Below are 24,359 nucleotides of genomic sequence, written 5' to 3' on the forward strand. Positions count from 1 at the left end.
CTATTTTCACATACACAAATGCATTTTTTTTTTTTTACACTTAAAAGTTACTAAGGTCTTCAGTATGACCCAGTCTATTACCACCATTTTTTGGCCTCATACTGTCTTTAAAATTGGTGGGAAGAGAAGAAGAGCTCTTACCACAACTGGAAACTGGCTGCCTGTGTTGAGTCATTAAAATCCACTCCAAGTGAAACTGTTACTGATGCCTCCAGCTCCAAACTCTCTGAAAAAGAGATACAGAGAGAGAAGTTGGGGTAGAGAGGACAAGATACAGAATGAGAGATAGACAGACAGATATTACAATGTACAGACTTGATAACATAACCCTCCATCACTGCTGTCTCTGACTATGTGGGGGTTATTAGCCCAGGGTAAATTCTAAATGTGCATATGCACTACATGGATCATAATAAAAATGACTATACTCTATAGTCACTAGAAAGCCATACAGGGCTTATCCTATGGCTGTACAGAACTGTATAGTTCACTATTGAGCTATGCTTTTATGGTTCATTTTTTACAGTTCACACACATTACCTTGTAGTGGTAGACTGCTAAATTATCAATTACTTTGTCAATATCCAAATATTTATGGACCTAACATTATAGGTTATGGCACAGAGAACATTTTCCCCACATGTAAATACTTTAATAAAGCTAATAGATAGATCTAATTAAACCCAACATTGTCATTTAGGTTAGATTGTGCTGAGCTGTTAATCTTACCAATTGGGCTGAAACAGTGGATTTTCTGACCGGTGGATGCTGTCTCCATGATATGGATGTTGTGGAGGACATGGTCACTGTGGTTGCTAAGTGTCAGTTGAAGAGAAACCATGTGGTTACCATAGATACACAGTTGCCGGGGAAAGTGATAGTGAGCAGCCAGGCCTTTTCCAGTCATGCTGTGGAGAAGCTCGTGAGAATGAACTGGAACAAACATGGGACTGGCCACCTGCAAATATACATACACGCATGTTACAGATGACGTGCTACAGACCATGGGTTACAGACACTTCCAGAAAATGGTTTCAACAAGAACTAATGACAGTCTGGGACAAGACTAGAAGGTTAGTTATGCGTACCAGGACATGTATGGAGAACTATTTAGAAAATGAAAACAAAATACATGAGCCTTTGCCAAATGGCAGATTGTGGTCTGGACTTGGACTAGATGAATGTTTTAACAGGACCATAACACATTGCTGATAAATTCACAAGAATGAAAAATCACATTCAATGAGCCTCTCCCCGCCACCCCTAAAATACTCTGCGACTGTCAATAATCTGAGTTGTAAAGGAAACACTTTTTCACATTAACACCCCCTTCTTTACTAAGGATGGCAAGTAGAAGAGGAAGGAAGGATGATGGCATGGCTTTCTCTAAGACAGGAATAAAAAAATAAAATAAAAAATCAAGCTTTCAAAAACAGATGGACAGATCAACATATGTTCATTATTTTCACAGCAAGTACTAAACCACTTTGCACGTGATCGGAATTTGTGGTAAAAATAAAACATTGGCAGCAATTTCTGAAAACGTGAAAGGTCATAATGTGACAAAGCACAGGATCGTCTTAGCAAACATGTCCACGACAGTCCGAGGTAAGGACACACAAAATAACCCAAACTGAGCTCCAAAAAATAATCGAAGGCTCATTTCTCACACTAGACAGGAAACTTCGAGCTGGACATTGGACAAGATGACTAGCAATAGTGTTATTTGTTCATAAGCTGTTTTAGAGCCACTTTATTTCTTTTGTTCAGAAGATTGTCACTACTCATTAGCTTTTGTCTATGTTTTAGACAGTCAATTTTTAATGTTATTTAAATGTACAGTAAGTATTGTTGAAATGCTAGAATAATGTATTTATTTATTCTAAATTATTCCACATTTTAGACATTTAGACCAAGTTTGGACTTTTATTGGGAGGAAATTTTAGTGCAATTTTAGCCTCTTTGGGTTTTAATTTAATATCCTTGCAATAAATAAATAAATAAATAAATAAATAAATAAATAAATAAATAAATAAATATATTTATGCTTTAAAATATTTATTCATTTTCCTTTGTGTTCAATTCATTTATTTCTATATTTACTTACTTATTTTGTTGTTTCTACATTTATTTCGATTTATTTATATTTCATTAAGGAGCAGGAGAGAGAGTTGCGAAGCACAGGATCATGACATGGACTATGTGATAAGCTTGTATAGGATGTACTGGTGAAGATGTTGATATCCTTGATTTCATGCGGTCTATGTGGTATGATGTGTAATCATTGCCAGAGTGTATGCAAAGAGAGATCTCATGATGTGTGTGCCTATGCGTCCATGTGTTGATTGTCTAGACAGACTACTTCCTTATATAGCTTCACTTCACTAAATTATTTGATAAGTATCAGTCTATGCTTTATCCCCATTGAAAGCCTCAAGCCTATGTAAGGTTCATTTTGCATTAAATCACAGTAGCAGCAGTGTGATACCATGCAAATCTGCAACAGTGCCATATCCAAAACACTCCTAATTTTGGGAATTACCTGTGGTTTATTCAGCTAGTAATGGACCTGGGAGGGTCCCAACAAGTAAGGCAAGTGTAAAGTTGCCAATGTGGTAGACGATAATCATTCCTCACTTTACAATAATTAATGACAACCTGTACAAGTGGGAGATGAGAGTCTCTGACCCAAAAAGTCACAACAAAATATTTTTTTTTCCATGCATATAATATAATGTTCAAATAAAACACTGCAAGAGTTAATGGCCCATTCTAACTTGGCGGGCATTCACAATGATGTACGTCAGTTGTGTGCATCTAGCTGTGAATGTCAGCTGGTGAATCTGCCACCTGAAAAGTGCCATCTTTCCTGTATCGAGAGCTCTTTGGGGCCAGTCAACATTGAAGAATTGCTTCACGTTAGTTCCTGGGAACTACGCAAAGCCACATCCCCACAAAAACACAGTCTAAACAGTGTTTCATGTAATCCCAATTGTTTTTTAACCACATGTACTACCTGAAAGAATTACGACAATGTATTTAAACAAATGAAAGGGAGTACCATAGACAACTACCCCCAAAATATGAGCAGCAATTTTAAAACACTTAAAATGTTAATCACATCTTGATGTTTGTACTTGATAACCAGAACTGGAATGAATGGTTGCTATGTACAAGTCCTATATGCCCTAAGCCTCCATGAAGTTCTCCAATCTAACTTAATATATGGGTTGTTTGGCATGATTTGGTAGTACAAAAACAATACCTAGAAATAACTGACTAGCAAGCAAAACTCCATGTACGTGCCCCAGGGCATGGGGTTACTCCAGGGATTTGCTCCAGGAAACAGTAAGTATATAATAAGATAGAGGCTCTAATAATAGACTAACCAAAGTGAATTTGATTAAAATTACTCACCAAGTAGCAGGGGTCTTTGTGACAGCACACCAGGTTGTGTAAGGTATTGTGAATGGTAAAGGGAAACCCACAGCAGATCGTCTCTGCTGGGACCAGAGGACTCAACAATGTTTCAGTCCCACTTTGATCCTGCAACTCTCACTGTCCCACAGAGCATGGCTAGCAAAAGTTGCTAGAGGACATTTTAGATTTTTATTCTCTCCTTGTCTGGGCGCATGTACATCATAGAAAATCATAAATGTAGAGAAGAACTGGACGTGATGTGGATCACTACTTATTTCAGGGTTGATAGCTAGCATGTCATTTAGTATTAAAGTTAACCAGTTGAGGACTAACTGGTTAACAAAGTTTTGTCCAAGTCCCCTCCCTCCAGATACAAAGAGCTAAAGATAAGCATATATACTGTGACTTAAAACAGTATATTACAAGTCCCTATAGCCTAGCATCTCTGAAATGTACAAAAATGATCACCTAACTTCTACACCATTTAAGTAGCTAACAAATGAACCAAGACACTATTTTTATTCAGTACCATGTTCCATATGGCTGCTTATCCTTTTCTTGATTTACACTCACGGAAATAGCTATAAGCAACACCTGCTCAATTCTCATAAGGAGGAATAATCTATCTGAAAATACAAACGTCAGAAAAGCCCACGCTCAAACCATACTGTCCCTAACACACACTTTGAGGCAGACGCAATAAGCAGAGGTGGTGTAGACATTTAATGATATCAGGGCCTGTGTTGATAAAGCTGATCACCATGATAGCATCTCTTTTAATTCACCATGATGACCACACTGTCACTCTACTCAGGGACCAAACAAACCTTCACATATCACTTCACCCCCCCATCCCCCCCACACACAGATGACCACCTCTGCTCTGTCAGAGTAAATAACAAGAGGATAGGAAAGTAACCTTGACCATACTGTACACACTCAGAGCAGGTGTGTGTGTAGCAGAGTTTGATTGAGCACCTTATTATGAATAAGCTAGAAGGAAGTGGCGTGATGGATGGCCACTCGCTGTAGTCACCTTCACATTCTGACAAAAAACTGCTGACAAACACAACACATACATGCCACAGTGGGGGAAAAAATAATGGCTGACGTATATGAACATCTATTTCTATATCTGCCTGTAATATAGTTTAGTTATATATGAGGGACTTCTATTTAGACATAGAATTATTAGAATATTACATTTTCTTTTTTTTACACAGAATAGTTTCAGAGACTGAGGAACTGTGTGTGTGTGTGCACCAGTGTGTTAATATTACTGTTGATAATTCTATAAAATATCAACATCAGCTGATATCGGTTTCAGAAAACAAAAGCAAGCAATGCATTTGCATTCAAAATATATTAAAAAGTAGTACAAGCACTGTACATGCTTTTGTGGGGTCATGTGGCATTTACACTGCTTTATATTAATGTCATTAAGGATTGTGTAAACAATCACAGACCAAAGGTGTATTCCTGAACATTTTTATGAGCCAAAGCTGCAAGACCAATCTGTTATTACACCCTTCAGAATCATGTCAGTGATCAGTTCTCATAAATCCACCATCACATTCATCAATTATGAAGGATGTTCAAAGTGGTTCTTAGGTTAATACAACAAAGACAACAGAAAAAGGCCAATCATTTGTCTATAATGTCCACTGAATATAGCTCTGTTTGTTCTCCATCACTCAGTGTAAAAATGTTTTACTCAGTAAAAAGTCTGTTGGTCTCATTACATATCATAAATTTGTAGAAATGTAAAGAGAAAAAATAAAACTAAATTCAAATTTAACACTATTTTAGCGGTAAGATAAAAAAAAAACTAAAGTCACCACAATCACCAGCAGTTGTCCATTTATACCTAGTGCTGTAAACGCTAGGACTGGTTAAACAGAATGCAGCCAGTGCATATGTGCATTATTTATAATCACGCTCTCTAGTGTCAACCTTTTGAGTCTGTTTCCCCTCAAGGTTTCTTACTCATATTGTCTCAGGGAGTTTTTCCTTGGCACTCTTACCTCTGGCTTGCTCACTAGGGATAAATATAAACTTAATTTGAACCTGAAATTTTTATTCTACATTTCTGTAAAACTGCTTTGAGACACTGTTAAAAGTGTTATACGAATAAAATAAAACTGAATTCAGTACGCAGTTAAAAGACAGATGATCTCATTTTAAACAAGAGGAAAACGGAAATTCTTTGCCTGCATTAAAATCCTGGGCTGCAACAAGAAAGATGAATAGCACAGAAATGCAAATGTACATCCACTTGCTATGATAATCATTATCCTATAAATATGTATGACACACCCCACATTTTCTGACTTGTGAAAGTGAAACAGAAAAGCAATGAGAAAGAGTTTGTCTGACTTTTCAGGGTAGGGTTAGTATTAACAGAAGTGGCCCACACAGGTCTGATTGAGTAGGAAAGATTTTTTTTAAGGGATTTATCTACGATAATGAAACTGAATTTAGTGATAGAGATATTATAAATTTATCCTTAATTAACGCTTATTAATATTTAGTATCACATGTTGAGAAGAGACAGACTCTATACACACTTTCAGGTGACAACTATAACCTGATGTGTTTGCCTGTACTGCCACACAGTTTTAACCTTAACATTTATTTATTTATATTTTACAAAACTGTTGTGCACCAGCAAGAAATACAATTTTATAATGACCTGTGATCACTGTGTCTTTTGAATGAGATTAACACTGGTGCAAGCTTGTATTCTCTGAGAACACTGTCTGTACAGTGCAGGCTATATTTGTATGCACATGTGCGTGTGTGGTTTATATTTTGTCCATGTTTCGGAGTGATAATGAGGCTCACACTGGGCACACTACAAATGCAGCAGGGTCAGTGCTGGTTGATGGGTATCGAATGAACAAATTATGACACGTCCCCCTCAGTCTGATGGGGTCAAACGGCCGGCAGGTTTTGCCTAGTTGGTTTGTGCTTGCCTCCGACAGTTCAATTTCCCCAGGCCGATGCCTGTCCCCCTCACTTTAATTATGAATGAAATGCTATCAGAATCGCTGTGTTTTTGAATGAATCCCAATGTCAAAATGATATTAGGGAAAGAGGCAGACATCACACCTGACCCCCTACTCTCATCACACCTACCACCCCACCCACACAGCCCTCCTGCCCCAAGCAGCCCCCCTCCCAAAAAAAGAAAAATGCTGAGATCACACACATGCACATGCACACTGCTAATATTCCTTGAATACACATATGGCTGAAAATATCACTGTATGATAATCGTACACCACAATGTGATGATATATATCATCATTTATACCATAATGCTGTTGATTGGTCAGAAGGTGCTGTTTGGTGTCGATTCATTTTCTAACAGCATGGTTCTGACAGAAATCACAAGAAACATCACTGGTTTATTATAGCTCATTTCTATGGAAACAACCTTCACAGTGACTTGAGTCTGCAGTGACATTGCTTTGCAAGTGTTTTCTATTTTTCAACACGACACAGTTTTCGGTTTCTCTGTATGTTTTTTTTTTTTTTTTGCTGTAAGTGATAAACTTTTATTTTTCTGGACAGCATTAAAATGTAGCAATAAGTGGGGAAAAATATTCATTATTTTTTAATAAATAAAAGAACATGCTGAAATGGCTATAATATGAGAGGAATACTTGTCTATATAGGAATAATACTCCTGGGTGTGCTAGTCTAGTTACAGAATTAGTTTAGGGATGGTAAAGGCTCTCCACTTCACCTCAGGTGACCCATCACTTATTTTCCTATAACCACATACCCCCAAGTGTTTAACTGCAGGTAAATTACTGAACTATTATTGTCTATGAATATGAATATGATATAGAGTCTAACTGATTATACAAGACTTTCTGCATAGGTCTCCTTTTAGGCATGAATGAACATGTATATGTGTGCGCGCATGTGTGAGTGTAACAAAGATTAGGTTTATCCACTGTGACTGAGTATCTGAAGGCCTATAATGTATTTATGCATAGCATTGACTCGAAATCAGCCGGTTCATTCTCTTCTCCATTTCGCCTTTTATTCCAGCTCTGATTAGACTGCAGCCTAGCCTCATGGGGAGTATTCTAATGACCTGTGTCTAACAGCCTATAGCAGCACAGCAGTCCTGATGAGTCTGTCAATCAAGCAGCTGTGGACTAGCCTATATCACCCCCCTATCCCCACTGCTGGCAATCCCATGGTAACCCAGGCAACCTTGCTAACCTGGGGATGATGGAAAGACGAACAGAGACAGAGAGGGGAATTTTCTGTAGGGATTCTGGGATAGATAGCTGAGAAATCTGGGCCAAATATGGCAGTGCTTAGGCACAAAAGGACCAGTTATGACAAGGTGTGTATAGTGCAGTAACCAGTCATATTAGATTATTTTTAGAATCTGGGCAATAGATGTCCAAATGCTACTAAAGCTTAGTTCAGGTATTGTTCAATAATAGGTAAAAAATGACTAATATGTTTATACAAAGTGTATGAACATGTGACTGACATATAGAATCATAACGGACTGTCATAATGGACTGTTAAAGCATGTTAACATTTTTGTTTTTAATGACAGTGTTGTACGAGTTAGAAGACAATGAATTTAATTTGTTCATCACGAGCATCATCAGCCACCTGTTCTCCATGGCATTTTTGATTGTAGACAAAAATGTAGAAGACATTTGTATGTATGTAGAAGACAACACATGTAGAAGGTTTGTTTACATATTGCATGGTTACATTCGACACAAATGAATGAAAGAAATACGTTAGGTTTCTCTCCCTGTCCCTTTCTGCATGTCACTCACATGTGTAGGGGGAAAAAAAAAAAAAAAAAGCAAATGCTTTTGTTTTCTGGTTTGTTTAATGTTGTGCAGCGTGAAACTGAATCAGACCAAATAGAAAAAAAAATCAATTTCAATCTAATTCAAATTCAGCAAACAGACTGATGAGAGAGAGCACACTCACTGTGTGTACAACAAAGCAGAAGCTATAGAGATTTGCTTTCTGTGGCTCTATTGCAGAAGGCAGAAAATTGAGACAGGAATGGATGAAGGAATTCCACTCCATTCCTCTTTTTAGAGACATTTTCCTTTCCAGAAAAACAGTAACACTTTCTCTCAGACACTTCTTCTCATGGGAGGAACCACTTTCACACTCGAAAGGTCAACAATCTCACATTCTCTCTCTCTCTCACACACACAGTTACAGCACCAAAATAATGTGGAGATAAATACAGGAAAACAGAAGAAAAAAAACAGATATGAACTGTAAATAATTACAAATATAAACACACCTGTATGGCTGGGGTGGAGGAGGCAGAAAGTGAAAGGCCTTGCAGGTCAGACAGAAGATGTGGGGAGAGGATGGAACTCTTGGGTGTGGTAACTACAGTAGGTGAAACTTAAAAAAAAAAATCATTGATTTAAAACAATGTTCATAAAAGACATAAAAATGAAAATTATTCTTAAACAAAGACATACACAAAAAAAATGCAAAAATAAATAAATTTAAAAAAAAAGTGTCCTGTCCATTATTATTAGCACCCTTCAGAACAAAAATGTAATTGTGGAGGTGGGGGCGTGGTCCTGCGCCGTTTCGTGAATGGAGAGCGGAGCCGAGGACGGGGTTGCATTCACACACCTGTGTTTAACTCCACTAATGACTTCCTCTAATGCAGTGACTGCATTTTCTTTAAATTTTACATTTTTATCTCTGCTGCCAAAGCAGGAGGCAGTGCTAGAAATCACTGGTGTTTTGGAGTACATCCCTGTGTTTGAAATAGCTCTGGAAGTTAAAAACCTGCATGAGTACATACGATTCGGACAGTTATTTTGAAGTTTCTGGAAAAGGGTTGGAATTGTGTTTGTAACACATCTTTTAATGATGCATGGAAATCAGGCATCAGTACACTGGATATATTTAGGAATTATATTTTCAGGATGCCATTGCCAATGCCGTGCGTCCATCTTAAATTCTCATTAGCCTGATATCTAAAGATCAAGAGGTGGACTGGTTGTAGGATGTATATGGAATTATTGTAACCAGCACCTGAACTGCTTAGGTGACCCAAACAGGGTCAACATCACAGCAAATTCAAAAGCCTGAGATTACCTTTCTTTCAATATCTTCCTCCTTGTTATTATATATAAATATATTTATTAACTAAAAGGACTAGACTTCTGGTGATGGAGGGACCCCATGGAAGCCTCTGGTGTTAAACATGAGGATGTGTTCTAATTATGGAAGATCACATATCACCTACTAAAGAATTATCCTAGGACTCTGGAGAGAAAACTCTGTACAGAGCAGCAGAAAAACATGGGTTCTACTCAAGCCATGGAAAAGCAGACCAGCCGTTAAATCTTTGTAAGGGGTCATACTCATGCGAGTATGCTAAATCAGTCTGTGTGTTTTATATATTAAAGGTTTATGAATGTGTGCCTGCTGTAGGAGGTACTAGAGGAGCATGTGTTCTCTGAGCTGTCTGTGTATGACCTCAGAGATAACATGTACTGAATAAAACCATGACCATGTTATTTTTGCAGGGTTCTTTCATAAACTGGCAAAAACAAAGTCAGTACATCAACTCTGAGGAACATATATATTTCAGGATTCAGCCACTGCCACAACTGAAGGTTTTTTTCAAGAACGTCATACATTTTCTCTCAATTTGGTGATGGTGGTGGAGTCTTAGGGCAATAATGTTGCTTATAGGCAGTTTTGCACCAAACATTATTTTCAGACATCTCAAACCAAAATCTAATTTTACTCCAGGACTTCTGGAAACTTAACTTACAGTCATCCAGATCCAGGAGAGAAATCTCTTTTGTTTTCTTAGGCTTCTCCTCCACCTGAGAAAGAAAATGGATCTACATGAGAACATATTTTAGGGAGAAAAGCAAAAAAACATGTAACTCAATTTTGACAGAAGTTCCTGTAACTCAGAATGGCTTTCAGAATTCCGAGCCCACTCCTGTGAACAATTTCATGAGTTTTATACAATAAATGCTGTGCTGTTAAATTATATTGTTGAAAAAGTGCATCATTTTACAAGTCAACAGTTTGTTCTTGCTAAGATAACACAGAGGTCAAAAGCAAGTCAATATAATGTTTAAGGCATGAAAAGGTGGAAATATAATATACTAGCTCACCAAACCCACATATTCCCGTCTTACCTTCTTGACCGATTGGGGTGTGCTTTTCGGTTTCTGTTTAGTTGGAGAGTCGGAATCAGAGTCAGACTCTGAGCTAGTCATCTCTGAACTGCTCGACTCGCCTCCCATACTAGCTTTATCCAAATGCCTGTTGTTTTGGCTCGCATCCGAGTCACTAAAACACACACAACACATATGGATTTATTTGTGTGTAGATTGATGAGCCACAAACACTTTCCTCAGTCATGGTCGTTCTTTGCCCTCTGGATTCTAAACCCAGTAAGTCTTCTCTAGATCCTTTGCTGTTGGATGAGTTGCAGAGCAATAAGAGAGAATTAAAAGCAGCAGAGAGAAAGTGGAGGGAATCAAAACAGGATGTAGATCTATCGCTCTCTCCTGTCTATTAATATAACTAAATATAATATAAAAACACCTTTTAAAAGAAAACACCGGAAAGCTTCTGCACAAAATCTTCGCAAGCATCATATCATTCTACACTTCTTAACCTGCTAGCTCCCCCTTCACCATCTTCTCTGACTATCACAGTCTTTGGCACTTTTTTTTAATGGGAAGATTAAAAAGAAGAAAAAAAAAAAAATCCTTTTTTCAGATGAATTTTCTTCTCATAATCAACAGAAGACATAATCCTGTTTTGCAATCCCACCACCTGCCCATTGGACGGTTCCACGGTGCTTCAGACCATCTTACAAGACCACCTAAACTTCATTCCTATTATCTGTACTGACTCAAAAACATATGATTATGGACTGTTTTCAAGACAGCAAGGGTAATTCCCATCCTAAAGAAGAATACTCTGGACATGTGCAACTACAGGCCTGGATCCATGCTACTAGATCAGCCAATGATTGGTATGAAACTGTCAACAGTCCCCATTCTCTACAACCTTTCAGCAGCATTTGGTGCAGTCAATCATAAGACTCAAAGTACAAGGAGGGGTCTACTAATTGCTCCTTGCAGACTCTCCCACAAGGCTCAGAACTTCTGTGTCCTTTTTTATTCATAACCTATATATACAGGGGTTGGACAATGAAACTGAAACACTGGCCAATTTAGTGTTGGAGGTTTCATGGCTAAATTTGACCAGCCTGGTGGCCAATCTTCATTGATTGCACATTCCACCAGTAAGAGCAGTGTGTGAAGGTTTAATTACCAGAGTAATAGCACAGTTTTGCTTAAAATATTGCAATGCACACAACATTATGGCTGACATATCAGAGTTCAAAAGAGGACAAATTGTTGGTGCACGTCTCGCTGGCACATCTGTAACTAAGACAGAAAGTCTTTGTGATGTATCAAGCGCCACGGTATCCAGGGTAATGTCAGCATACCACCAAGAAGGACGAACCACATCCAACAGGAGTAACTGTGGACGCAAGAGGAAGCTGTCTGAAAGGGATGTCCGGGTGCTAACCCGGATTGTATCCAAAAAACATAAAACCACAGCTGCCCAACTCACTGCAGAATTAAATGTGCACCTCAACTCTCCTGTTTCCACCAAAACTGTCCGTCGGGAGCTCCACAGGGTCAATGTACATGGCCGGGCTGCTATAGCCAAACCTTTGGTCACTCGTGCCAATGCCAAACGTCGGTTTCAATGGTGCCAGCAGCGAAAATCTTGGGCTGTGGACAATGTGAAACATGTATTGTTCTCTGATGAGTCCACCTTCACCGTCTTTCCCACATCTGGGAGAGTTACGGTGTGGAGAAGCCCCAAAGAAGCGTACCACCCAGACTGTTGCATGCCCAGAGTGAAGCATGGGGGTGGATCAGTGATGGTTTGGGCTGCAATATCATGGCATTCCCTAGGCCCAATACTTGTGCTAGATGGTCGCGTCACTGCCAAGGACTACTGAACCATTCTGGAGGACCATGTGCACCCAATGGTTCAAACATTGTATCCTGAAGGCGGTGCCGTGTATCAGGATGATAATGCACCAATACACACAGCAAGACTGGTGACAGAGTGGTTTGATGAACATGAAAGTGAAGTTGAACATCTCCCATGGCCTGCACAGTCACCAGATCTAAATATTATTGAGCCACTTTGGGGTGTTTTGGAGGAGCGAGTCAGGAAACGTTTTCCTCCACCAGCATCACGTAGTGACCTGGCCACTATTCTGCAAAAAGAATGGCTCAAAATCCCTCTGGCCACTGTGCAGGACCTGTATCTGTCATTCCCAAGACGAATTGATGCTGTATTGGCCGCAAAAGGAGGCCCTACACCATACTAATGAATTATTGTGGTCTAAAACCAGGCGTTTCAGTTTCATTGTCCAACCCCTGTATCTTGTGGTGAGGTTTCATACCACTGATACGTGGAAGACACACAACTCCCTCAGACATTCATGTTCTTGCTCAGATTCCAGTGTGTGTGTTAATCATCATATCATGGATAGCAGCTTATCAGCTGAAAATGAATGGCAGCAAAACTGAACTGCTGTTCATCCCAGGAGATGCATCCCAATGTCGGGATCTTGTGATCTCTCTGGACAACTCTCAGACCTCACTTTCTGTCACTGCATGCATCCTCATACCCTCCGATCTTACAGCACTGCTCAGTCACTCCCCACAATCTCACATGGAAGACATGCATCAGAAGGCTAGTTTCTGTTCTGGAAACTAGGTGGTGGAATGAACTTCCCCTAGATATCTCAACAGCTTTGTAACTGTCTGTTTTCTGTTCGTTACTCTTATTTCCTTAGTTTCCAAATGAACAAGTATGAGAATGTACTGTTACCTGTCTTTACTGGGTTTGGTGCCCCGCTGAAGCTCTTTGTTTTTCTGAGTTTTCCTTTTTTTCTTGTCAGAACCCAAGTTGCTGCTCTCCTCTGATTGGCTGGAGCTCTCTTCAGACTCACTGCTACTTTCATCATTGTCCTCACTCTCTGTGCTGCTGCTTGAGTCTACACACACACACACAATCCATTAAACAGTACAGGCAATTTAAATTTACTATGATCCCATATTACACACTCACACTAAACCAACCTTCACTGCTGCTACTGCTGCTGCTGCTGCTACTACTGCTACTATCTGATCCTTCCTCCTCTTCCTCTTCTTCCTCTCCAGAGTCGGAGTAGAACTTGTCATCTGATTTGGCAGCTTTGGCTTTGCTGACAGATGGAGCCCATTCATTCACCTTACACAAAGACACACACATTTATTTTTTACTGTAGAATTACATCATATTGCAACTAAATACTCACATATGTGCAACTGAACATTTTAACCCATATAACAAAAAAAAAAATCAAACATAGTAAATTATCCTCTTAGAAATGTACAAGAAAATGATACATCTTTTATTTAACAAAACACATTTAGTAAATGGTCGTTACCGTTTCCACCACCTTCACATTTCTGACAGACTGGTCAGGAGCAACAGCCGGCCAATCAGATAGCTCCAGATAGCCTGTGGCTTTAGAGTTCAGAGTGTGGGACAGTGTGCCGAGTTGAAAACGATCCCGATCTAAGTGAGACATGAAAACAAGCAATAAAAAATGTAAATAAAAATGGAGAGATGGGAGAGAGATCTAATCAGAACGTCAAGCAAGGTAAATTTAAAATTCAATACAAATATTAATTTTAATTCAGTTGATTTCAGCTTAAATTTACTATATTACAATTCCTGTAGTTTGAAAGTTTACCTACACCAAGTTAACACACTCGGAAAATCCAAAAAGAAAGACTGCAGAAAAAAAGATAGACATTTTAAGGAGTCTGGTTAGAAGTAATTTGCAAACAACTGAAGGTACCATCAGATATCAAAGTTCATACATCCATCATTAAGGAAAATTAGATCATACACTAAATACAAGCCTTGAAAACAAAGAGATCTGACCTGACAAAGCCCTGATCTGAATCCCACAGACAATTTGTGGAGTAAAAGGATAAAGTACGTCTGAGCTGAGCTAGTAAATATCCGAAAATAACCCTAATTTACTACAAGGCTAAGGCCAAAACTTTACATACATCTAGGCTAAAGGCTAATTTTTTCACAAGTTCACACATTTCCTTACAAACACTTTTACTGTATTAAATCTTAGCAGAGATATGTACAGAGTCGTGGATTTGAGGCATAACAGTTTCCGGATTCAAAAAGAAAACTTGCGTATTTAATTAAATAAATAAAAAATTAAATAAAATAAATAAATTACAATTTACTCTAATTATTTCCAGTTCAGTTAATTCTTGATCTGGAGATCGTCACAGTTGTTATTATAGTATTTTCCCCCAGTAATCCTGTAAGGATATGCATATGATCATAAAATCACAGAATTCACTGCCTGCAGGTCAGTAGTCATGTTGGACTAAACATAGTCCTTCAGACTAAAAAGAGTGAGTTAAATATTTAATCTTAGATTATGAGACCACATGAAATTGGGGGGAAATCAGTTGTAATGATTGCATTTTTAACACAAAGTATAATTTTTATATATTAATTTTATTTAATTGTTTGTACCTTGGTAATTGTTTTCATTAATAAAATATCCTGTACCTAACCATATTCATGCTTAAGTCAAGTTGCCAGACCTTGCCATAATGCCCAGCAGTGTGTCCTCTGTTTAACTGTAATTAATCCAATCCCACTGTCCCACTCACTGTGTGGATTACTTAAGACTTGCAGCGTGGATTTATAAAGACTTGTGCACCGTCCCTGTGACTGACTACGTCTGAAGAATCCATATTAGTGCAGGAATTTATGTGTTTAATCACAGTAAGGCGAGAAGCTGTTGACCTCACTGACCTACAGAAATGGGCCATCAGAGCAGAGAAAATGAGACGCTCTGACTACTGGTCACAGAAAGAGGATACAGATGAGAAAAAAAAAAAAAAGAAACCAGACAGAAAGGAAAAAATGGAATAAATGCTTTACTACAAAGTCTGGTTGATTTTTATACTGGATGAAAACAAAAATTGGACACGACTATTAGGAACCAAACAACATTAAAGGTTCCAGCATAAACGCCTCAAACTTATACAGTTACAGAGTGAATGCAGAAATATTTAAAACAAAGAAAGTAAAATGTTCAATATACTGCATGTTTAATATTTAAGACTCAAGACAAGGCACTATTTCTAGGTCCCTATTTAAAGTCACGCCCATAAGAATTTGGACAATGACACAATTTTCATACATTTGAATAGTTTTGCCTCTGGATTTGAAATAAATCTTGCAAGATGTGGGTAAAGTGTAGACTTTCAACTTAAAGCCCTTTTTTTTTTTATACTGATAAGCCATGGGCAGACGTGGCCTGTTTACTCCTTATTTTATTGCAACTTGAAGAGGTAAATGTTCTGGAGTTAATTCCTAATTAATCTGCATTTGGTAGCCAGTCATGGCAACTCTAAAGATGCGGTCCAAAGAGCCATCAATGAAAGTGAATCATTTGGCTAAAGAAAACACAAAACAGACCCATCAGAGAATGAGCAAAAACTTTAGAAGTGGTCAAATCCCATTCAAAGAAGTGGCCGAACACATTCTTGAAAATAAGGAATTGCACTGACAAGTTCAGCAACAGCAAAAAGCCTGGAAACATATAAACCTCTGGTAACAACTCAATTCAACTGAATTAGCATAGCACTTTTAACATTGGACATTGTCTTAAAGCAGCTTTACAGAAATATAAAAATATAGAATAAAAATTAAAAATTAATATTTATCCATAATGAGCAAGTCTAAGGCAACGGTGACAAGGAAAAACTCACTGAGGTGATATGAGGAAGAGAGGAACCAGACTCAAAAGGGAACCCATCCTCATCTGGGTGACACCAGAGAATGAGATAAATGATGTCTTTTCTGCAACTGTTTATAGTAAAACTTACTCCACTAGTTTGGGAAACTGGGTAGACAACTGACTGGAAGGTTGGGAGTTCAAATCCCAAAACCACCAAGCTGCCACTGCTGGGCCCCTAAGAAAGGGTTAGGGCTAGCCCATATCCCTCAGCCCTCTGCCCATATCCCTCAATAGGGTTGGGGTTAGTCCATATTCCTCAATTCCTTAGTTGTATAAATGAGACATATGCGAGTTGCTCGGATAAGGGTGTCTGCCAAATGTCAGAAATGTAAATAATCAGCTGATATTGTGCAACCAAGAGCTCCCGAACAACTTATAGGTTTGCATAATGTGTGAGTTCATTATAGGCTTAAAAAAAAAAAAAGAGAGTATGGAGAAGGAAAAAGGAGGTTCATGATCTAAGGCATAACTACATCATCTGTCAAACATGGTGGACACAGTGTGATGGGCATGGGCACATTACATCCTGCTTTCTTCTCATCCCAACAACTGTGCTTCATTGCTGAATAAGCAGCACCAAATGGCCCTGAATATTCTTTTTCATGAACCACTAGACTCTCTTTTTCCTCAACTGAGCCTTTGTGGTTTTAACAACAGAATAACAAAATAAAGATGTTTTGGTCATCATGATACGAGTGGTTTCTTTTAGTGTCCACCCACAGCATGTGGGCATGCTGAATCCCTGGATCATGAGTATGAAACTTAAATAAAATGACGTGCAAGACAGTGAAGAATAATACAGGCATTTCTTCGTGACCTTAGAGCTAATGTTAGCTTCAGAAGCCATAAGCAACAAGCCCTGTCTCTACAGCAGAAACTCTGAGATAAGACAAGACCATAGCAACAGTCAGATAAATATTAGCAGGATAATAGTGACAGCAGAAGCAGAGAGTTAGCAAGAATAGGTTCTGATGCTTGATTCTGAATGCCGGGATTTCTGAGTAGCGTTGTCGTGTGAATACAGCACTACTATGAAATTCTTAAAAACTTAGAAAGCTAGATTCAAAGTAAACCTGTATTGGACATGATTAAGTGAACAGCAAATAAAAGATATCATCAAGATCTATTGTGAAGAACATGCAACATCGATAGCTTTTTGAAAACGTGAACTGTGAATGAGAAATCATCTGACTATACCAAAAGATATGATGGCATTGTGAAATCATCACCACTGACTTCAGAAACATAACATTTTTAGAAATGTAACATTCAAATGAAGCCAAAATGAAACATATAGAACTCAAAACGATCTGCTTTGACTACAGAAGAGAAATGAGAGACACAAAAGAGGAAAAGAAATGGCACAGAGAAAGATAGATAGATATATATATATATATAGATATATAAAAAAGCAGGGAAAAAGCAAGAGAAAAATGGACCTGAAATTGAATGTGCTTAATACCAGAGTGAAAGGAACCATGAAAACAATGAAAGGAAGTCCTCGGAAGCCACAAAGTAGTGACCCCTACTATAACAGCCCCCTCTGGTCTAGACTTCTGCTTCTCTTTCTATTCAAGAAGTCAAACAGGCAAGAGAACAACACTGCCACCTGATGGCTGCTAAATACCACACAGACTTGATCCTGGACAACACCACCTAGGTGTGATGATAAAAGAAATATTAAGAGAAAGTTGCAAGACGAGCGTCTACTGCTAGAGTGCCAGTGAAAATGATGCCTGTTGAGACTGAGAAAGGAAGCAATAATCCTACACATTAGCACCAACCAGCTGGCTTTAAGAACCTTCAAACACTTTTTCCCAATTCTGCTAGAAATTATGCTTGAATAGATTTCTAATAGGCCTCTGCTATACTACGTAAACATTGATAGAATGGCCTACTTGTCCACTAATGTTAATATTGCAATGCCCAAATGCACAGATGAAATGCATACCCGCCAAACTGGCAAATGTTTATAACCACTAAACTACATGACAACAATACTAACCCAGCAGCACGTAGACCTCAAAAGATCAGTGTTTTATTTGGCTGTCACAGGAATTATGTCTGAGGGCAAGTTAAAGCCACAGTGTGTCTGTAGAGCGAGTTTCAACCATACTGTTGGACCAGAAACTCGTTAAATACCTGCTTATAATGAACCGGGTATTGCAAGTCACAGTTCGAAACAGCCCATGACTGAGCTTGCCTATTGACACGCTTCTGCCACAGCCTTCAGATTCTGATGAAGAAAGAGCAAAGACAGTTGACAGAAACACTGCTTATATTCCAGAAATTATCACACCATCGGTTCATTACAACTGGCTGTGAGAGATGATTGCTTCAAGAGTTCACATCCCATGCCTTAGTGTGTCTAAAATCTTGCCGATACAAAGCATCCTTGCAAAGGCATCTTATTGTCATGTAATGTGATCGAGATGTTCTGTGCAAAACTTAAACAAATACTCTATTGACTACTGTTGGGAAGGGTCTGTCTGCAAACCACAGATAGCTGCGTGACACTGAATGGGCCTGTGTCTGAGTTCATATAAATGGGTTAGGGTTAGTTAATAAATAAATCAACATAGAAATCCTGTCACGTTGGCTTATCAATCTCTGCAAAAATACATGCACACACACACCATAAATATTATATTAAATAATGAATATGGGCTTAACATTCAAAGAGATCAGACTTTTAGCTTTAATTTAACTACTAAACTGTTCCATGGCCAGGTATGGCCAAATGTGGCAATTGTATTTGGATATATATTTAAGTCCAAGTCCGAACTGCTGTCACTGTCGGTAAAGCAAACTATCATCATGCTGAAAAATCAATACAAACTTACCATCACTTGCCCATATCAATTCTTATAGTCATAAAAATGTATTGGTGAGCTTGGGGACATAAAAAAGTAACCCAGAAGACTAATAGAAAAAAAATTTAAAAAAAAATTTTCCCTGAAAGAATTCTTTCCCTGATGAAGAAAAACCCATTTATAGCAGATCAAGAGTAACCTCCAGGATTTATGTGTATCTGGGTCAAAGTCAACAATCAATAGAAGCCTTCATCAGAATAAACCGTTACAAACCATGTAAACCACTGATATGTTTAAAAGAACTGAAAGACCTGATTCGAGTTTGTCCAAAACCTGTACAATTCTACATCATACTATCCATCATACTATGGACAGATGAAACAAAGATCAACAAAAATAAAAAACGAAAGAAATGAAAAAGAATGAAAAGTGGCCAAGTCAATCACAAATCTAAATCCATATGATGATGCATTCCAGTGGCTAAAGCATAAAACACTCCAAAGATAAGCAGGAACTGAAAACAGCTGCAGCTCAGCATCACCAGGAAAGAGGTCTGAGGGTAAGACTAAATACACACAGACGCCAAATCTTTCCTTTTTCCTACCTGATGGCTTGCATAAATAGGCTCAAATACATGCTCACATTCTAATCTATGGCTTTCAAGGCAAGACCAACAATAAGTGTTGCTCTGATTTTCACATATGAACAAAATCATACTAACTAAAACACTGTTAATCTGCTTAAGAGGTCAGTTTTTATAGAATATAACCAAAAAAGATGACATGTTGATGAAGAGAATGAGAAAGAGGAGGAAGAGTGTACCTTTAAAGGCAGACTGCAGGACAGGGGCAGGTTTGGGTGCCAGCAGAATTCGTCGTGCGTATTTGGTCAAAGCACCACTTTTCTCATTGGGAACTATCAGCTGCCGGATAAACCTTGTACGATCTCTGATGTCGTAGTTCTGATCATACTTCCCCAGGTTTAGAATGTACTGCACCAACAGCTTGGTCTGGAGATAAAGTGAATAAGACATTTATTAAATGATAGAGAAATAATTATTAATAATTATTTAATTACATAAGGGACATCAAGAAATGTCAATAAATCTAAAATGTTCTATAGTATAGATACTACAGAAAGGTTTACATATTAATTAAAACCTTTAAGATTAAAGATTAAGTGGTTTCCACAGACCTTAAATGTATGTATTAAATGTATGGCCATGTCTCTGTCACATGCTCACTTTTTTCATTACTGTTATTGATTATTATTGGTTTTGCCAAAAGAAAGTTTTTAAAGAAAGCATTTCCTATGGGTCAAAGAGCTTAAGAAATGTATATTTATAGGGAAAAAAAAAATCATCTGATTTAACCTTGTGACAAAGGTTTGTGTATTTTATGATGCCTGTTACCTGTTTGGAGTTGGTGAGGTACAGTTTGGCTGCAAGGTTGACTGCTTGCATTTTAACAATGTCCTCTTCATTAGTGAAGTTTTTGGCCACTTTCCTCAGAAGGTCAGGAGAGATTTTTGGCACATGCTCACAATATTCACCAGTGAGCCACAGAATACTTGCCCTTGCCATGGGTACCTAAACACAGACAGATTCATACACATATATAAACACAACCAGAACATGACACAAGCTGGTATATTTACCACTAATCATATGAGGATGTGCCTTTACATTTTGATCAGAACAAAATAAAAAAAAAAAAAAAAATTATCCTGTGGTAAAAAACTATTCACATAAGATCATACCACATCATGTATGTGTATGTACATTTTCATTCCAATCTTTGTGGTTAATATCAAATATACTACATGTGATATAGCATTTAATTAGACAAGGGAAAACTAAAAGTAGCACAACAGCAAATACACCAGAAAAAAGGAATTTTCAGAAATTGCACAGACATAGACTTATTAAATAAAAAAAGTGTAATATACAGAAACAGAGCTCTATGTTCTTAATAAAATCAATTTCCAAACCAAGTTCCTCTTCAAAAGCACTAAAGACTCCATATGTGGTAGCACCACTAATACTATACTGCGAGCAATAACTATATCAATATTGTTTTGCTACAAATGCTCATGTTCCCCTGTTAGTCTAGCTAATCAATCCTGCTGTTAAAAGTTAGTTGGCATGATATACAGGTAACATTTGCACTATGCTTTTCTTTATATCATCCATCTAGTTACAATAATGTGGAACTGATTTCTCTTGGTAACCGTTTTCTTACCCATTCCTCTTGCCATAACTCAAAAACTTTTTTAAATCTTTATATTTCAGGTTTTATGCATATTTTTCAAGGTCATTTAATGCATCAGGAAAATGGAAAAAATGCATATGATTAGGGAGGATGCCTTGTAGATAACGAGGTAACGTCTAAAGACAAGATATGTAGAAATTTAGTAGTGCTGCCCCCTTTGAGAACAAATACATTTTATCATTTAAGTTGAAATATGTTCTAAAATATATATGCATTTTTTTTTAAAATAAAATAGTTCTTAAATTTATCATTCTTTATTGCCTATGTAAGGAAATACAAAACAAATGGCATTCTCTATTAATTCTCCACTCCTAAGCAGGAATAATGCCACATTACAGCCTTAAAACATATTTTCTAAAATTTCCAATCTTGTCTGGAAATTATTTCATTTATATTTAATTTTATACTTCAACAGACTTTAAAGATTTGAGAAGGATAAAACACAGCTTAGCCTTTTCTTGTGTTTTTGGAGCGTGTGTATTTGAGAGTGTAGACATGCAGCAGTCTCACCGTAATGCTGTCAAACAGCTTAGCCATGTGTTTGATGATATCGCTGTGCTGTAAGGGCTGTGTCTGGAGCAGCTTCTTAATGACCACCACACTCTCTGCTACAACGGTTTCTGAAAAAGACAAACTCACATGCATGTTTGTATGCTTTTTTTTTTTTTTTTTTTACCAAATAGGACCATACCAATAGTCAATTATATAATATATAAGAATTCCTTAAAGTGTCCGTCCACTGAGATATGTCTGACAGATTTTAACCAGAAGCCAACCAGTAGGCATCCTTAAACCATGCCCAAACTGCCTTAACTGGCTCTTTTAAATTCAGAAAGCTTGTGTTTTCACCTAACTCCCATGTAATCACATGGTGTATCTGTGTATTTTGCAAATTTCACTGCCATTTCTCTTTTTCCAGCTAAATAAAAAAAATCAATATATCATACATACATTACAGCACAGTGAAATACTTAGGAAATTGGGATCAGAGCCATGATTCAGCACCTCTGGAGCAGAGAGGGTTAAGAGGCCTTGCTCAGGGACCCAACGGCAGCAGCTTGATAGTTTTGGAGCATGAAACCTGGCCTTAACCTTTCATGCCACCACTGCTCACACTGTTACACACCTGCTGCAGGAATGCAGAGGAGTGTGTGCATGGCAGAAGGTCTATATTTTCATTAACTTATTAACTATTCCCAAGATGTTACTATAATGTTAGCAGATGTCCTTATAAAGAAAGCAGTAAATGAGGAATGCTTTGGAACATAGAACACAATATTTTCTTCAAATAAGATCCAAAACATCTCTTTCCTGATTATAGCTTTTTTGTATGTTTTCAAGAAATACTTTAACTAATTTTGCATGTGTGACATGAGAAATAGGTATTGTGAGTGTGTATTTTACCATTTTGGCTAGAAAGCAATAGCACAAGGCCATTGAGACATGCATCTGTGATCTCAGAGATGTTGGTCGCACATCTTCCAATTGCCTGGATAGTAGCAGCTGCAAAATCTTTGTCCTGGCTCTTAACGTATGTCTAAAACACACACACACACACGTTGGTCTTGTGTCCACACTAGCAATATTGATCCAGTTCAATATTTTGCTTTTTAAATTTCTAGGCTTCTGATATTGTTTTAGTTTGTCTATCGGAAAAATAATCATTACATTTCCCATGCATGTAGTTAAGAGTGGATTTGTGCTCTCCTATGGCTTACTCTAAAATACATGGCTGTGTATATACAATATATACAACCACCACCCTCAACTACCCTCCACTTTTGACTCTGATGCTGTCTCAGCTTGCCTTCACTCTCTCAACTCCCTGATGACCTGGAACACTCCAAAGAATTCAGCGACTTCTTTGTAAGTAGATGCTGTTACCTCCATTTTTGTTATCTACCACTTACCTGGCCTCCTAGGAACAACACAGAAGAACTGGTCCTTATTATCTTCTCTTCTGATTCCATTCACTCTCCTTGTAGCACTATTTCTCCTGCTTTATCCTTAACCTACTACATCAACTGCCCTCCAATGCACGGAGGGGGGGGGCATTTTGAACCTGAGCTTCCGCAACTCTTGCTCTGCTCCACATTTCACATCACCGTATCCTTTACACTCCCAATCCCTGCCCTGCCTGCACCACATGATTCAGCCACCACTTTTAACTCTTTTTAACTTTCTTCATCATTTGTCCTCCCTCTGCCCTCTATCTTCTACACCTAAAAAATCTCCTTACCTTGTTCCTTAGCGGTCAGATATCCTACACAGCAACAGCACACAACAAATTACAAGGGAAAGCATCTGAACCAAACTGGTAGCCTTAGCTCAACAGACTAGCAGAGTTCTGTTGCTCTGCTAACTGTGTTTCAAATGAAGTCTGTCTAAATGTCCTTGCACATAAAGTGAGAACTATGTGTCCTGTATCTTCACATATTCTGCAGCAGCTTCCTAATGACCATCACACACTCTGCTACTTGTATGCTTCTAACTGTTACTGTTTCCTGGCAAGCATGCCAATCAACCAGCACTATAATGCAAACACACACAGAACGTATAAATATTCTGTCTATAATTGAGTTCAACAGTTTAATGGTTCATTCACTTCTTTCCACCAGACAGAAATCTCATTTGGCTTGGCCTCAGTCGGTTTGCTCTATTGAATGGTTTACTCTGTTGCATATGAAGCGTTTTTAGGTTTACTGATTATGCACAGTGTTGGGTAATTAACAGATTATTTTCTTGGATAAACACAGCATCGCCAAGCCATATCGTTTTAATGTCCCAAAAGAAAAAGAAAACTGTTTACCTGCAGCTCACGTAGTATGGTGGAGATGTTGGCTTCATTGGCTAAGTTAGTGAGTATTTCCAGCTACCAAAACAAAGTTCACAGTAACACAATCAATATGATCAACAAACAATCATTTA

General features: G+C 38.0%; 1 protein-coding gene across 2 annotated transcripts in view; it reads right to left on the reverse strand.

Moving 5' to 3' along the window:
- ap3b1a (adaptor related protein complex 3 subunit beta 1a) overlaps positions 1 to 24,359 on the reverse strand; it is a 55,445-nt gene that overhangs the window by 15,119 nt on the left and 15,967 nt on the right. For both annotated transcript variants that reach the window (XM_058415351.1, XM_058415350.1), the window contains exons 12-24: positions 24,241 to 24,303; positions 22,836 to 22,968; positions 21,942 to 22,051; positions 20,573 to 20,749; positions 19,984 to 20,170; positions 13,949 to 14,079; positions 13,599 to 13,749; positions 13,348 to 13,513; positions 10,611 to 10,764; positions 10,232 to 10,286; positions 8,729 to 8,835; positions 730 to 958; positions 142 to 226 (exon numbers count right to left, since the gene is read on the reverse strand). In XM_058415351.1, the coding sequence (XP_058271334.1) occupies positions 142 to 226; positions 730 to 958; positions 8,729 to 8,835; positions 10,232 to 10,286; positions 10,611 to 10,764; positions 13,348 to 13,513; positions 13,599 to 13,749; positions 13,949 to 14,079; positions 19,984 to 20,170; positions 20,573 to 20,749; positions 21,942 to 22,051; positions 22,836 to 22,968; positions 24,241 to 24,303 (1,748 nt within the window). The remainder of the gene's footprint in view (positions 1 to 141; positions 227 to 729; positions 959 to 8,728; positions 8,836 to 10,231; positions 10,287 to 10,610; positions 10,765 to 13,347; positions 13,514 to 13,598; positions 13,750 to 13,948; positions 14,080 to 19,983; positions 20,171 to 20,572; positions 20,750 to 21,941; positions 22,052 to 22,835; positions 22,969 to 24,240; positions 24,304 to 24,359) is intronic.

The sequence above is a fragment of the Hemibagrus wyckioides genome, linkage group LG18 (genome assembly GCF_019097595.1).
Source record: "Hemibagrus wyckioides isolate EC202008001 linkage group LG18, SWU_Hwy_1.0, whole genome shotgun sequence".
Classification (NCBI taxonomy): Eukaryota; Metazoa; Chordata; class Actinopteri; order Siluriformes; family Bagridae; genus Hemibagrus; species Hemibagrus wyckioides.